Source organism: Folsomia candida, unplaced genomic scaffold (assembly GCF_002217175.1).
Source record: "Folsomia candida strain VU population unplaced genomic scaffold, ASM221717v1 Fcan01_Sc004, whole genome shotgun sequence".
Taxonomy (NCBI): Eukaryota; Metazoa; Arthropoda; class Collembola; order Entomobryomorpha; family Isotomidae; genus Folsomia; species Folsomia candida.
The window spans coordinates 5,518,106-5,534,599 of NW_019091196.1; the positions used below are offsets into that span (position 1 = coordinate 5,518,106).

Genomic DNA, 16,494 nt, shown 5'->3' on the forward strand with positions numbered 1-16,494 from the left:
TCGACTGAGGTTGAGCGAACAGAGCTTTTTTCGAGCTTTTCCTACGTCAAGTTTGAGCCAGCCGAGCTTCTTCAGGAACGAGCTTGAGCGAATCGAGCTTTTTCTGATGCGAGCTTTCCTAAGTCGAGCTTTTTCGAGCTTTTCCGAAGTCGAGCTTTTCGATCTTCTTGAGTCGAGCTTTTGAAAACCTCTGCTCGACTCACTTTTAAGCCTGCTCCTACATATACTAGTAATACTAATAAGTAATTTTGGATCGCATGACAAGGGCTAAATTTCGGTGTGCATATCTCGTAAATGGCAAAATATCGAAAGAATATCTGATGGATTTTTAGATCATCTATTGTTTACAAATTCTACACTCTAAGAAATTTTATTACCACGCGGTAAACATATATGACTTTACCGTGCTGGTAGATATATACTACTATTACTGCGCAGTAACAACCCAATTTTGGCATGAGACCTTGCCGCGATGGTGGACGAATTTAAACTCTCAACTTCACCAGGCTGGTAGTCTTTGGTACCACTTGGTGGAAGAAATGGTAATAGAGCGTTTCCATACTACCGCTAGTGGTAATACCTAATCTTACTGCACAGGCGGTAATACGCGGTATTAAGAATTTATTACCGGATTTTTTAGAGTGTATGAACGACGTTTAAAGTAAGGATTTTTGTCTATACATTTTTCAACATTAAACTAGCTTTGTGTAAGTTGTGCAGCATAAAGATAGCTGAATTTTTATATGAACATAAGGGCGTATATGTAAGCATTTTTTATTGAGTAATTTTTTAAAATTTACGAACACTGGTCATGCCTACGATTTTTTAAATCACTAATTATTTGTCTTGCCTGGGACAAAAAGAGGGATTTGACTGGGACATTTGAACAGCGCTCATAAAATTAAAGAATTGTTTAATTGAAGATAAACTATTAGATTCTTATATTTTTCAATATTTTTCATATTATTAAACACAAGTGTCACTTCACTAGGCAACAAAAAACTGCATTTTTAATTTTATACCAAAAGTTGCATACTTGAACAGCGTTTATAAAAATGAAAGAATTATTTAATATAAAATATCGTAATAGATCCCTTTTTTGCAACCATGTAAAATAAAAAATGTGTAGAAAAAACTTACATATTTCAGCGGCATTCATAAAGTTCTCAAAAACTTATTAATTCAAAAAAACCCACCAGATTCGAAATTTACTTCCCGTGTTTCACGATTTACGATATGACAAGATAACATATCAAACTTTTGCCGTTCTTGTGCACAGCAAGATTTCTTAGTTTTAAAATTTATAGAAAAATATGCTTATTTCAGCGGCCTTAACAAAATCAGATTCATCTTCACCACATTTACAAGATGCCCATCAACCCTTATTTAGCATAGCGAGGCTTCTGGCAACAATATTTTCAATTTTTTTTAGAAAAAATGCCAAATTCCAGCGGCGCTCATAAAATTAAAAACAAAATGCTTAATTGAAAAACGCACCGATTTAAATTTCACCGATCAGCGATTTAGGAGATGCAAACTAAAATTCAACCCTTCTCACAAAGCTTCTGACAACAATATTTTAAAAATTTGCCGAAAAAATTCCATACTTCAGCGGTGTTCATAAAATTTTTAAAAAATCTTTAATTTAAAAAACATCAGATTTATCAAACACTTTTCTAGATTTACAACATGCCCGTCAAACTTCAGACTTTATTTACTCACAAAATTATTGAGTGACATCCCTCCCGCAGGGCCCTTGCCGTCGGTGGGTCCCTCACTCAAAACCCGTGGTTGGGGAACAAACAGGGGCGAAATAAAAATAAATAAATGGTCCTTTTACACTTTTCACAAGCGGCGAACGGACGGATGAATGACTGACTCGGCACTTTCTTTCTGTCAAATTCTAATGGATTGAGACTTCACTCTTTAATCTGAGCGAAACACATGTGAATTAATGTATTGATAATGTCAAATCCGACCCGAGTAAAAAATAAATGCCGCGATATTATTAAAGAGTACAAAAATTTGATGTAACGATGATACTGGGAATTAAGAATGTGGAGCGGTTTAAGTCCGATATTAATACTTTTACCGTGAGGAGAGTAAGAAAATGATAAAAGATTCGAGAAAATCTGGAGAAAATTGGAAATACTGTTCACAAAAATCGATACCGTTTTGTGAAAATTTTGAAACATTTTTTTTTAGAAAATTTGCTGAAATTTTATATAATTTTTATTATTTCGTTATTTTTACGAAATTTGATTAACATGCGTTTCATATAATTATTCGAAAAGTATTGTTCAACATAAGGGGTTGGAAATTTTATTTAGTTAAAATAGAATTTCTGCGTGCATTAAATTATAAAAAATTTTACTTTTTAAATTCACTATTAGCTGGATATGAATATTATTAATAAAATAAAATTTAGATTTATAACCGAGTTCTAATACCAACTCAAACTTTACAATTCAACTTAAATGTAAAAGATTTCATGATAAATTTCTAAAAATAGAGTAAAATGGAAGCTATGATCAAACTTAGGTAAAATTATGAACTTAGGTGAAATTATGATTTGAAATTATGAAAATTTTATGAGAAACTATACTTTCGTTTAAAAACTTTCTATATTTTTTTGTAGTTACAGGTATACTATGCAGGTAGTCAGCTCTTAAAATTTGTATGGGATTATACACATCTAAATTTAGAAGAAAAATATTTTTATAAAATGCAAGCATTGAAAAGGAGCGGCTTGAAATTATAAATATTTTTATGCCAAACTAATCCTCCGCTTGACAACTTTATTCAATTTTTCGTATATTTATATCCCTCAGATTTGTGGCCAAGAAACTAGTCGTATATTTAAATTTATGTATAATATAGATAAATATAGATAAAAGTTTATAGATATAGATTCTATATAGAAGCAATAAATTTAATTCAATTCTTAAAAAAAATTTTTAATGAGACGATAACCTATTTCTTTCTCTCGCCGAAATCTAAAATTCCATGTAATCATCATCATCCAATTCACTTTTAACCAAGGCTTCTGTTTCAGCCGTGAAATGAATTTCATTTTCTGGATATTTATGACAACAATCAGATCTTTTGGCAAGTTTTTGCAGAATTTCGTACATTTGAGTAAATTTAGAAGCAACAAATTTCACCAGAATGTATACAATCTCAAAAAATTACAAAATTCCAAAATAAAACAAAACCCAATTTCCATCATTATTCCACTTTTCTCTCCTCAATCCAAAATTCCGTCTAATCATCATCCCCGAATTGAATTCTAACCAAGTCTGCTCCGTGCCAGGCTTGAAATGCATTTCATTATCTGGCTGTATTTTATCTAGGGTGAATTTCTTTTCTATCCTGCAGCAAAACCAGACCAAACCACCCCCAAAAAGAACGAAGGTTTCCAGTGGGAGGAATATTTTGTGTCGATGATCGTTTCTTTTTTACCAAACTGAAACTTGAGCGAGTAAGCAAGAGATGCGTTTAGTTTTGGCTTTGAAAGTCGGTCGGTCGGATGAGAGAGCGGACAGACAAAAAAAGTGTAGTCATCAATCACCCGGGTTCACCCTCATGACTGAATCAGTCACATCACATCCAACTTCCCGTGTTCTACTCGTCTCACCTGATCACATCTGAACCTAAACCCATCACGACTAACTAAGTAAGCAATGATACACATAGATAAAAGTTAAGGCCAACGGGAACTTAAAAAATGTGTATGTATTTTTCCAGAAAATAATAAAAAGGACTAAATTGTAATGATGAAATTGGTTGGAGTCGTTTGTATAAAGTGGTATGCTTTCGTGTTGAGGCAATGAACGCAGTAGTTTCGTAATTTGTTACAAATTTTAAAAAAGTAGGAGAAATCGGCTTAAATTTAGTTATCTAGATAAATCAAAATTTTATAAGTAATAATTTGTGCCATTTTCACGCCATATTTATGCGTTTTGTAAATAAATATTGTATGTCATTAAAACTAGATGGTATGAACATTTTTAATAATTAATAATAATTGTCAAAAAATTGGCTTACGCACTTTTAAGAATTTCATGATCAGTTTTGATATGATATTAGAACTGAGAAATCAATAAAAATCTCAATTCTAAATCGTCATAACTAATAAGATTTATGTACTTTTCCCTTTGCAAAATTTCCCATTGTAGCGAGACATTCAAACCACCCTGTACTGTAACAATATCCTAACCTTGGTGGAAATGTTGTTGTAGAAGAAAATGGGTGCACGACCTTTCGTAAATTTAAAGAGATTAAGGGAATGACTTTTTATTTTTGTAACGAATTGGACTACACAACTTGTCACATTTTCGTGCCACTTGTGCATATGAAAATATTTGAATTGGAACTAAATATATCCCCTGATTGGATTTACTGGATCATTTGATTACAATTGTAAACGAATTGAGATCAATATAATGAGAAATGTGTATTGTTATTTAGGAAAAAGTTTGAAAAGTAATTTTAGAAAACTCCGTGATTAGATTTCAGTTAAAAAAATAGGAATTTAAAACTTTAGAGAATTTATAAGAGTTAATTTCGTTTCTCCATTAATTAATATCTAAATAATTGCCATAGATTTGTAATTTCATGGGAAAAATGCAGATCAACTTTAAAATCTCACCTTTCTCAAAATATAGAGCTCATTTTTTGCATAAATTGATTTGGATTGATTTAACGTGTACAAAATTCTGTATAATTCGGATTGCATAATTTATACAGTTTATACACTTTAAAAACTTGACCTTTTACGCAGAAAGTGAAATCAAATTCTGTTTCTTTTTTAAAATTTTACGACAACAAATTTAAATACAATTTACCACAATTTTTTGGAAACTTCATACTCACATTTTTGATTTGTTTATTCTTTTATGAAATTCTTCCAATAAAAAATTCATTTGTGGCATAAATTAATTGAATTACAATTATAATGCCTTTTTTTAGAAATCAAATACGTAAATCCCGAATAATGCCAAAAATTGTTACCCAGCCGGGAATCGAACCACGGCTCCCTTGAATTCATGTCAAGTGCTCTGATCTCTGAGCTACTAGGGCAATTAGTAACATTATAGGGACTTTTACTGATATTTGTCTGTGGCCTTTTTCTGTGAATTTCTACTTTCTTTTACGGTGGTAACGAACTGTTGCCTACCAAAGAAAGTTCACTTTTGGCCTACGATGGAAAGTTCTTTTTTATTCCGAACTAGGAATTTGTTTTGATTTTAACACTACTTCTATCCTTGTGGAAACCAAATTTATTTAGAAATCAACTACGTAAATCCCGAATAATGCCAAAAATTGTTACCCAGCCGGGAATCGAAATTATAATGCCGTTTAAAAAATCCTACCTAATCCAGAATCCAGAGTACACAATTTGCCTTAAAAACTTGCCCTTTTACTGGCGTTTACGCAGCAAGTGAAATAAAATCCAATCTCTTTTTTAAAACTTTCACGACAACGAATTTAAATAAAATTTATACAAAATTACCTCAAGTTTCCTTTCTTTTTTTTAAAAATGAATGAAACCCTTAAAACAAAAGGGCTGAAACCGCAGGGAATTTCATACATTTTATTTTGGATTCGTAGCTTCTTTTATCTTTTTCCAAGGCAGAAAAAATGACATCCTTTCCTCTCCAAGATATTGACATTCATTAATTTTCCTCCCAAAATTTAAGAATGAACTTCAACTTCAACTCTGCCTCTCGACGACGTGGTGTTGGAGTATGTCGGAAGCGAAGCGTAAATATGAAGACAAAAGTGGGAGAAAAATTGAGACAAAGTGAACAAAAGAGGCAAAGAAAGAGGGGGGCATGCTATTGATGAGACCGAAGACACTCTAAATAATTTTGTAATTTTACCGAGTTTGGTAGGATTTGGTAGAAATAGATACTTGAGTTTCGTGAAATTTAAAATAAACTTGAATTCTGAAATTGGATTTTCTTACCAACCGGTAAACAATAGTGTTTACCGGTTGGTAAAAAATTACCGAGTTTACCGGGTAGTACATATTTTCTGGTAGGTACCAATTGGTAAAAATATTTACTTTTGTAGAATTGAAAAGAGATCCTAATTGTGAAATTTTAATTTTACCAACCGGTACAAAATATTTATTACCGGTTGATAAAAACTACAACACCGGTAATAGTTTCAGCGTCTTCCTGGGTCACAGTATACATATGTAGTGAAATATCGAATTTCCTAGTAAATGGGGGTTACTGATCCGTAACGAATTATAATTTTGCAGGAAATAATTTATAAATTTATTACCGAATCTGTGATAAATTGCCACCTTACAATTTATTAGAGTGTACAAGTTCATTTATTACGTACGTACCTTGGTGGTTGTTCTTCCGCGTCGTCTTTTTCTCTTTCATCCACGGATACTCTGAAATGTCAGAAAATCTTTTTTACCAAAAAATGTGAGACTGGTAGCCAATAACCTTTCTTAGATTTGGAGTCCAGCCACGTATTTTAGGAGATTTCACTTTACGAGATTCAAACTTCAGATTGAAATTGAAGTTAGCAAAATATAAAGTGAGACTAATTTTTGTAACAAAAAACCATCCAAATTTATACCACAATTCACTTATGTAAAGAATTTAATAATAGATGAAATACTCTATGAGGCAAATCACGCAGTACTTGATAACTCTGTAAAATTCGTGAATTGTGTAAAATAGTTTTACAAAATTTTACCAAATAAAAAGACGCCCTTGATCTGGGGAAGTTTACAAAAATGTGTAAGCTAATTCCCCATTGCAATATTTGGACACTTCAAAATTTGTAATAGTTTGAAAGTTTACGAATTTTACAGATTTTATTAAGTTACCAAGAATTGCGTATATATTTCCTCTTCTAATAAAAGTATCCGTTGAAATCGCAGCTTTCAATCTGAACGGAACCTCGCAAGCATCTAAACTTGTCGTAATATTTTGAGAAAATCATTTTTTTCTAAATCGACTTTAATACTCAACAATAGTAGAAAGTTCTCATCTGGTGAAACTATAAGTTATCAACCCATAATTTCATATATGAAATTATGGGGAACGAACTCCTGTCTCAAAAACTGACCACGATAGGGCACAAATTAGGTAAAATGTCAAAAAATACATAAATGTATTAAGAGAACAAACTAAAAGTTGACCAAAATCCGGCATAATATTGTAAAATTTCAAAAATTATGTAAATTTATTACGGGAAACAAACGACTGTCTCAAAAACTGACCAGAATAGGGCATAGTTTTGTAGAATTTCAAAAAACACAAGGATTTATTATGGGGAGCAAACTCTTGTCTCAAAATTGGCCACGATAAGTCATAATTTTGTAAAATTTCAAAAAAAAACACAAACTCATACTGTCAAACAACTTTCTCATGTCAAAAACCGTTCCAAATAATTCAACTTCTTCACCTTTTCTTTCGTAAATTTACCTAATTTTTTCTTAAAACTGTTCATATTCATCATACCATTGGTAGAACTGGTATTTCCGGTCGCGTTATTTGGCTGCGTCGCCGAACCACCGATGTTGCCACCTTGACCACAAAATAGCGAATTTGGCGTTGCCGGACTCGTCGAGTTGACATGATTCCCACCGGCGATGTTATTATTATTATTATGATGCTCCCCCAGGTTGGGGACGGCCGCCATAAAATCCGCGATGGAGGGTCGTGTCGCGATAAAGCCGGATTCAGAGGAGTCAAACCCCTCCAAGGAATCCATGCTCTCGACCGACGTTAAGACCGAGGACGACGCCGGACTTGAGGACGAATGGTGGAGAAGTGATCGTGGCCAAGTGGGTGAACAAGTCACGGCCACACGGTCAATCATTACGCCAAAAGTAGAGTTACTGCACGGCAGCAGCAGTTAACTGATTAACTGCTCGAGCTTTCACCGAGGAGAAAGGAAGTAATGTAACAAAAATTGGGGAGGAAAATTAGGGAGCACAAGTTCACGGGAAAGGTTGCATTTCAGGGTGAAAGTTGGTGGGGAACAATTTGAGACACTTTTCTCCCAGTAAGTGGCAAGGATTTCGGGGTGAAAGTTGATATGGGCACAATCTGAGACCGAATTTAAGTTGCTTTCCGTAAGTCATAAGGTTTTGGGGTGAAAGTTCACACAAAACAGGGACAGGCACAATCTGAGACGACCCGGTTTCACTTTCTCTCAATAAGTTGAAGGGTTTCGGGGTGAAAGTTGATACAAAAAGGGCAACAATCTGAGACCGAATTTCACTTTGTGCTAATAAGTCGCACCGTTTTGGGGTGAAAGTTGATACAAAAACTTGACACCATCTGAGACACCTTTCTCTCAAGAAATAGCACAGTTTCAGGGTGAAAGTCGCCACAAAACTGGACACAATCTCATCCCACACAACTTCACTTTCTCTCAATAAGTCGGATTCATTTCAACCTGAAAGTTGTACACTACCCATTAAAATCCCAACTTTACCCCGTTCTTTTCTCCCAAAAATTACTTAGCTTTCACCCCCGAACTGCCCAATTTTCCTCCCTCTCTTCCCAAATCCATCTCACTTTCACCCAAAACCTATCTCCAAACACATCCACACACACCACCACAGGCAGACCACACCACTAAATTTATAGCCAACTTGTTGGTCCCTTCCCTTCCCGTTTACTTACTTACATTTCACCCCACAAAACTCTCCTTCTTCACAACTTTCTTATTTATGACGTGACGGTCACTTTACTTTATTTATTGGGCGATTCCTCCCTTTTTTTAGAGCAAGAGAGACAGACCACATAAATCAGACCCCAAACAAGCACGTGTTGAGTTTCAACTGAAAAAGAGAGAGAAAGTCGAGACGACCAGACCAGCGAGATGTGCTCTTCGTGGTGGGGATGCTCAGCCACTTCTGCCACGTCTCCCACTGGGCCGAGAGGGTTGATCCGATCTCTTCTTGAGGAGGAATAGTCCAACCCAACCAACGACTCGGATGGCGAAACAGTGCTTGTTTTGTTGGTTACACACGATTGAGACGCAGTAATATGTACGTACCCCTGTGAGTGAATGTTGTGTATTTTTTAGTGGTTAAGGTGGACAATTGTTGGTTGTTTGTGAGGGTGCAGCAGCACAAAATTGGCGAGGGAGGAGGTGGACGAGGAATTAAATCAACCCCTTGCTTGCCTGCCTCACCTGCCTGCCTACCTGGCTGGCTCTTATTACGGGATGAAATATTACGCCATATTATGATTGGTCACGCTGGTTACGGTGGTCGTGTGGGAGTCACTTCTTTTGGTTTGTAGGAAGAAGAAAAAAAAGTAGACGAGACGAGTGAAATCAGAACAGAACAGAACTGGTTTGAATTGAAGGAACAAAATGGAAATGAGTGTTTTTTTTGGGGGGGAAAGGGATGCAAATCAAGTTTTGTTTAATGTGTATGACGCAGGAAGTGGAGAGCAGGCACGCATAGATGGATGTATTTTTGGGACACTGGAAATAATGAGGGGGTAGAATTGTGGGGGTGGTGGGGGCATACAAATTATTGGAAAACTTGAATAGTTGCTTTATAAATTTTGATAATTTTGTGATAAAATTGTTACCGAGTAGCGGTCATAGATTACACGAATTTGCTACCAATAGCAGTAAATTTACAGAGATTTTACAACATTTAAGTTCCTTCATGTAAATTTATGCAAACTTCTATAAATTATGTCTGTAATGTTTGTAGCTCACTTCGAATTTCGCGCACATTTATTCATTACCATCGTGGTGTAAGTTTTATTTATTCCCACATTATAGTTACTTTGTCGAGATTACAGAGTTTTTATAACATTTGAGTATCTGCATGTAAAGTTTTGTAAATTTATGTAAATTATGTTCGTAATTGTTGTACCTCAATTTAAATTACGCGCCCATTTATTCATTCTCACCATTTTCCCCCCACATTATTTAGAGTGTCCTCGCAGCATATGTTATGTCGGTCTTTGTGTCGAGTTAAACTAAATTAATGCGTTTTTGGCCCGATGTTTTGTCCTCGTGTATGTACAAAGTCAAAAGTTGGTGCTTAATAACAATTCGTACATACAAGTAGCTGTATCCTACATATGTGGCTGTCGGTCTGAGAGAATGGTGGGCTGGGTGGTTGGGTCGGGTGTGAGTTGTTTTGTTCAAGTTGAGACGACGGAGCATTAAGTCATTTAATGGGATGGATGGCAAACAAGGAAGGCAAGAAATGCATTCTGCTTAAATCTCCGAGGATGGTGACATGCACTCATTTTCAGCCCGTTCTTCTTTGTCTTCTTTTTCTTCTTTCGTGCAGGATGACACAGTTTATATTGAGAGATCAGTTTCTGTTTTATGTCCTCGTTCCACTTCCGGGGAAGAGATGATTTTTTAGAAAAGGTGGCATTGAACTTGTCGTTTGGTTAATTATGGATTTTGTGTGAAAAAACTTACGGTAAAATATGGGTTTGTAAATATCTATGAGTAAAAAAATACGAGTTTGTACTTATTTTATGGAGGGGGGAGTTTAGTTTATGAATATCCCTTTGTTATTTTTCATCAGTTAAATCCATGCACAGAAACATTTGATAAATTCAAATTTCAAATTAAAAATGAAAGCAGATTAAAAATGAATTATTTCAAGTATCAAATTTCAAATTGAACATTGATAAATTCATATTTTCTCTCCTGCTCCATGCTCATGCCAACGTATCTGGTCAATTCATTTAGGAATATTCACCATTCAGAATTTCTTTTAATGGCGCGACCAGCACGCAATTTTTATTTGAATGATACTTTTTGTAGTTTTTGTGTCCAGTTTACATATATTTTTCGAGTTTTGAATTTTTCTAATGACACGATAAAGTTTTTTTAGGAAACGAAAAATTCATGTAGAACTTGTTGTTTAGTTAATTATGCATTTCAAGGTCAAAGAAATTAGAGTAAAATATGAGTTTGTGTTTATTTTGTTGACGGAATTGATCTAGTTTTTGCATTTGCGTGAATTTTGTACATGTAAAGTTTTTAAGGAAACGAAAAATTCAGCAAGTTTGTTAATAAGTGTGGGAAGAAAAGATGATGCTGGATTGATTGAGTAGAATCGTGTTAAAAATTGATTTTTGTACATAAAATAATTTAGAGCATTGATTTGTTCATTTTCCGAGTTTTAAGTTTGGGGGTGGGTGATGAAGGTAAGAAATTTTGTGAGATTTGGATGCCGTTAAAATAAATTAAGCGTGTTGAGTATTATAAAACTTGTAACAGATCAAAAAGATGCATATGTCAAAATTTGTGAAACGTGAAAATTCTATGCGATCCAATTCAATCGGATATTTGTAACCGGTGAACTTCGCAAAATTATGATACAAAATTTCACAAGTGCGAATAACTATCAATTTAAAAAAAATCATACATTTTTGTTTTACCAAGTTTACGCACATTTCTCTTCCGAATTTTTAATATCCCTTTGTTTATTTCTCATCAATTATTAGCATTATGCATATGTACCATCCCATCTAATCAATTAATTCTTGTAATATTCACCACGTAAAATTTCTTTTAACGGCGAGAATAACTCGCATTTTTTTTTTGTAAATCCGACCTTTTTGATAAGTTTAGGCACATTTATCCTGCTAATTTTAATATCCCTTTATTAATTTATTTCTCATCAATTGTGTGCAGATGTGTCACCCATCTTTTCAATTCGTTTTTTCAATATTCACGGAGCAAAACATTTTGTTAACGGCGTCAACCTCGCAACTTTATTTTTCTATAGCATGCATTTTTCATCCATTTTATTTATACCGACTTGAATTTAACCTCTCGAATTTTGCTCCCATTTTTTAATATCACAATATTTTTTTCCCTTTAGTCATCTCTGCAACTTGAACCTTGATTAAATTATCTAATAAACTAATTTGTGCGCAAATTCATGCAAAAATTCTTTTAAGGCGGGAACAACTTCCAATTTTATTTTATAAATCATACTTTTTTTGCTAAGTTTGCGCACATTTTTCTTGCGAATTTTTAAATATCCCTTTGTTTATTTCTCTTCATCTACACATGACGCAACCTATCTAATCAATTAGTTTTTGTAATATTCACCATGCAAAAATTTCTTTTAACGGCAGTAATAACTCGCAATTTTAATTTCTAAATCATATCCTTTTTTTCCTAAGTTTACGCACTTTTCCTGTGGGAATTTTTAGTAGCTCGCACTCCATTTCTCTGGAATGGACTATCTAATTAACTTATCTAATAAAGTCATTTTTGAGATATTCCACATGTAAAAATTCTTTTAATGATGCAAACAACTTGAATTTTTTAGATACAAATAATACCTTTTTGCCAAGTTTGAGCACACTTATCTCGCGAATTTTGAATATCCCTTGGCTGATTGCTCATAGATTATGTGTATTTGTGCCAACCCATCTAAACAATTCATTTTTTAAATGTTCACCGTGCAAACTTTCTTTTAACGGCGCGAACAACTCCCAATTTCCTATTTTAAAATCATATCCTTTTTTTACCAAGTTTACGCACATTTCTTTTGCGAATTTGTAATGTTTATGTCTCTTCAATTATTTGCAATTGTGTCTAGAATTATCTAATCAATTCACTACATATTACAATTTTCGACATGCAGTGCAGAATGTTTTTTAGCAACGAGAACAACTCGCAAATTTTATTTCAAAAGTATATCATTTTTTGGCAAGTTTACGCAGGTTTATCTTGCAAATTTTTAAGATGTACTTGTTTATTTAATTTTAGCCAAACTTTCATTTTTGCGATATTTCCCATGCAAAATTTCTTTTAACGGCGTGAACAATTCACAATTTTCTTTCTAAAGCAAACCCTTTTTACCCCGTTTATTTATCCCCACTTGAATTTAACCTCTTAAATTCTGCTCCCAATTTTTAATAGCCCTCTCTCCTGTTTATTTCTTCCCCTGACATAAATTACCACGGGGTTAAAACTCTTCTCTCTCTAGGAAATCGCCTCTGGAGGAATTTGAGAGGTATAATTGAAACTGGAGAGAAGAGAAAGCCTCTCCGAGCAGATTTTGAGGTTGAGCCCATAATTCATGTTCATGCTCGGGATGGCCATTTTTCATTTTTTTATGCACGGATGACATCCCCTGATGCAGGATAACCCCTTCTTTCTCCTCTCTCCCAGATTTTTATTAACCTGTTTCTCTCCGTTTTTGCTTAGTAAATTATTTCATCCGTGTTCTCAATTAGCTTTCAACTGCTCCCCGACTACTTGTTAATTGGTGGAAAAGGATTTGGTTTTTCGGGGAAAGTTGGGCCAGAAGAGAGGAGTTATTTTTAGCCGTGGTGGTGGTGGTCTTGATAAGAGGGACATGACGGCCGGGTCGTAAATCACGATTAGAGGTGACGGCGTCCACTCTGATTTGGCCTGTCCAGTTTATCTTGGGATGACCCCCATCAATCTCGCCGTATCGGTGCATCTTACATCAGAGGTTAGGTTGGGTTGAGCAGGTTACTAATAAGGTGGTGGGGAAAAAAGAGGATAGATAGTTGGCTACTCAGCCAGTCACCCGTGGGGTTGGATTGGTCATGTGTGGTCAGGACAGGGTGACAGGAGAGAGTGAAAGTGAGATTTTGTTAGGATGGGAAGGGAATGGTGGCAAGGGAAAATGGGGGGGGGTAATTTTGTAGTGGTGGTGATGGTGGTATGGGAAAGGTCGAAGGTGATGTGCATGGTAAAATTGGTAGCAAAAAGCTGACTAAATTGATTGAACAAAATTACCAAATTGTGACAAAAGTATGGTCAACTTTGTGACGAAAAATTACCAAATTTGTACCAATGACATTATAATAGAACACTGAACGAAATATTAAAATGTGACGAAAGAATCGGATAGATTTCAATCATATTGATCGCATGGTAAAATTGATAGCAAAAGTATTATAAATTTGGTGAAAAAAATAATAAATTTCTACCAATAAAACTAAACTAAATCTTGAAATGTTCCTAAAAAAGTCGGGTAGATTTCACCCCTTGACCAACCATCCAACCTTTCTCCACCCTTGACTTGACCACTGAATTTCACAATAATCCTCAGACATACATACAAATCCCGTATAACTAAATCTGCCCAAAAATCACAGCGATCCACCATCCACTCGTCTCTCTCTCTCTTTAACATCTCTCCCATCTCTACATACCCACTTCCGCTTTCTCCTCCTCGTCTCGCATGTTTTTAGCATTTATGGTGACATTAAAGTGAACTGAATCGTGTAGAAGAGTGCGATAAGACACCTTCTTCGTCTTCTTCACCAGTTCATAAAACGTGGGGACATGAATATTTAGAAAAAGTCAGCCAACCATACACCCATAATTACGCTCCTACCCACCCAACCAACCTCACCTCGTCTCATCTTCCCCCCTCATTTGTCACCCTATTTCCATTTCACATTCCCCCCGCACAGCCCCCACCCAACTTTCTCTCTCTCTCTTTTGTCTACATAAATCTGCATCCCAAACTCTCTCTCACCATATTACATTACACAACAGATCGTCGTTTCATCCCACGACGCGACTTTTATAGTTTGGTCTTTGCTGCTACTGAACAATCCTTACTTGCTGTAAAATAATGGATGTGAGTGAGCTTGGAGAGAGAAAAGAATCAGTTTTAACTTAGGATCACCCGGTGCCTTGCCTTGGGCTCAGCCCTCTCTTCTCCCATTTCCGATTTCTTTCTCTTTCTGCCTCTCGGAGAAAGTGAATCTTTCCCCGAGTTACAAATGGGGAGCAATTCTTGACTTACTCTACTCGTTAGCATAAGCCAAATGGCTTCTTCTTCTCGTCTGTAAACATATGGCGACATCACGACCAACCAACTCATCACGCGAGATAATATGCAGATTCCTTCTTCCCTCGAGAAGAGAGAACAGAGAGTAAATTCTGAGAGAGAGAGAGACCAACAATTATTTTCGACTTAAGGAGCAGGACGCCGACGACGCTGGGAGACATGTGTGCGTGGATGTGGATTTGGATGTGTATTGTATTTTGGGTGGAGAAGAAGAGGAATCAGTTAGTTACTTATGTACTTCTTCGCATAATGTAAACTGAACTGATCTCTGTAAAACCGCAGGAAGAAGTCAGAGAGGAACAATGTGTGTGTGTAACTAACAGAATTAAATATGGTGGAGAGAGGAGGAATGTGTATGTATGTGGGGGAGGATGAAATATGAAGGGGGTTGTGCGGGGGAGATGGGGGTAGATTTTTGCAGGGGGAAAGGGGAAGGGCAGGATTTATTTTTTTTGGTTGGAAATTTGGAAGGAATGGATATGTATGAGAGGTCATTTTTTAGTGTAAATAGAGCTTGAGCTTGAAATTTTCGGGGTACTGTGACACAAAAGTTGTTAAAATGATGGAAATCCTGCCCGTCCTAGAACTTGAGATGGGTATTAACCTTGTAAAATCGATAGTTAATGAGCATCTGGAAGTCGTCGTGTGCTTAAAGCACGTTTCTTACTTAAGTTCGACTCTTTTGAATTATATTTCTGCCACCTTAAAGCAAATTTTCGCTATAAAATTCTCTCATTAAGTGCAAAAACTAACTATTTTTCCTGGGGTAAAATGACACCCCCACGCTTTAAATTCCACATTCTTCCTGCTGATCCCCTCTCCTACTCTTCCGTGAGAATAAATCCTTGTATCGCATGCATCCCAACCAAGGAACCAAACCAAACCAACCCTTTTCCCCATGCTTTCTAGTCTCTGGTCTGATATTAAAATGCGATTAAGGATGTGGAATGATGCAGGTGGATGAATGTGCGACTGTTGATTCGATCCCTGACTCACTCACTACTTTCTGACCCATTTTGCCTCGTTTTTTTCCTTCGACGACCTGCCATTAAATATTTTCTGAAACGAAACCTATAATTTTGCGGGCAACAATTAGACCTCATTTTTTACCATTCGTTCGTTGAAAGGGTTGTCATTATTTGTTGACGGGAGAGTTTACATGGTTGACTTTTAGACGTGTTATTACGTCTAAAAAGCCATGGATAAAAGTCTATTTCTCGTCAATTTGTTGGGAACAAGAAGAAAGAAAGGGCATGAGTGGGTAGGGAATAAGCTAAGCGGCTTAATGGCGATTTTTCATGTAAATTGTACATCATACTGCAAACAACAAACTGGTGAAGTTATTTGTATGTTTATTTTACCCTAAAAATTCCATTTTGTTCCAAAGAAATGGGATGATAGTTAAATAAATCGGTTCTTTGGGGCCTAGTCTGCATATGTAAAAAAGAGGGAGAAGGAGGCACGCTTAGAAATCTGGGGGAAAAGTTGGAAAGATATGTAAATGTAGGGTACAATATAAACTTTGTATTTTTAATAAATAGAAAAATTTAATTGATTAAGAAATATTAGGGTGAAAAAGGAGCAGGATTAAAAATACAATTTTTAAAACTCCCGCGAGGCGCCTGTATTTTTAAGCGGTTTTAAAAATGCAAAAATATGGATGAGAT

General features: G+C 35.4%; 1 protein-coding gene across 2 annotated transcripts in view; it reads right to left on the reverse strand.

Moving 5' to 3' along the window:
* The window catches only part of LOC110848981 (homeotic protein proboscipedia), a 34,347-nt gene extending 25,453 nt beyond the window's left edge, over nucleotides 1-8,894 (reverse strand). The window contains exons 1-2 of one of the 2 annotated variants that reach the window (XM_022096354.2): nucleotides 7,494-8,894; nucleotides 6,362-6,412 (exon numbers count right to left, since the gene is read on the reverse strand). In XM_022096354.2, coding sequence (XP_021952046.1) covers nucleotides 6,362-6,412; nucleotides 7,494-7,854 — 412 coding nt within the window. In that variant the 5' untranslated portion in view covers nucleotides 7,855-8,894. Of the gene's footprint in view, nucleotides 1-6,361; nucleotides 6,413-7,457 lie in introns of both variants that reach the window. The other variant, XM_035851065.1, reaches the window with a different exon arrangement.
* Between the last annotated feature and the right edge of the window lie 7,600 nt (nucleotides 8,895-16,494).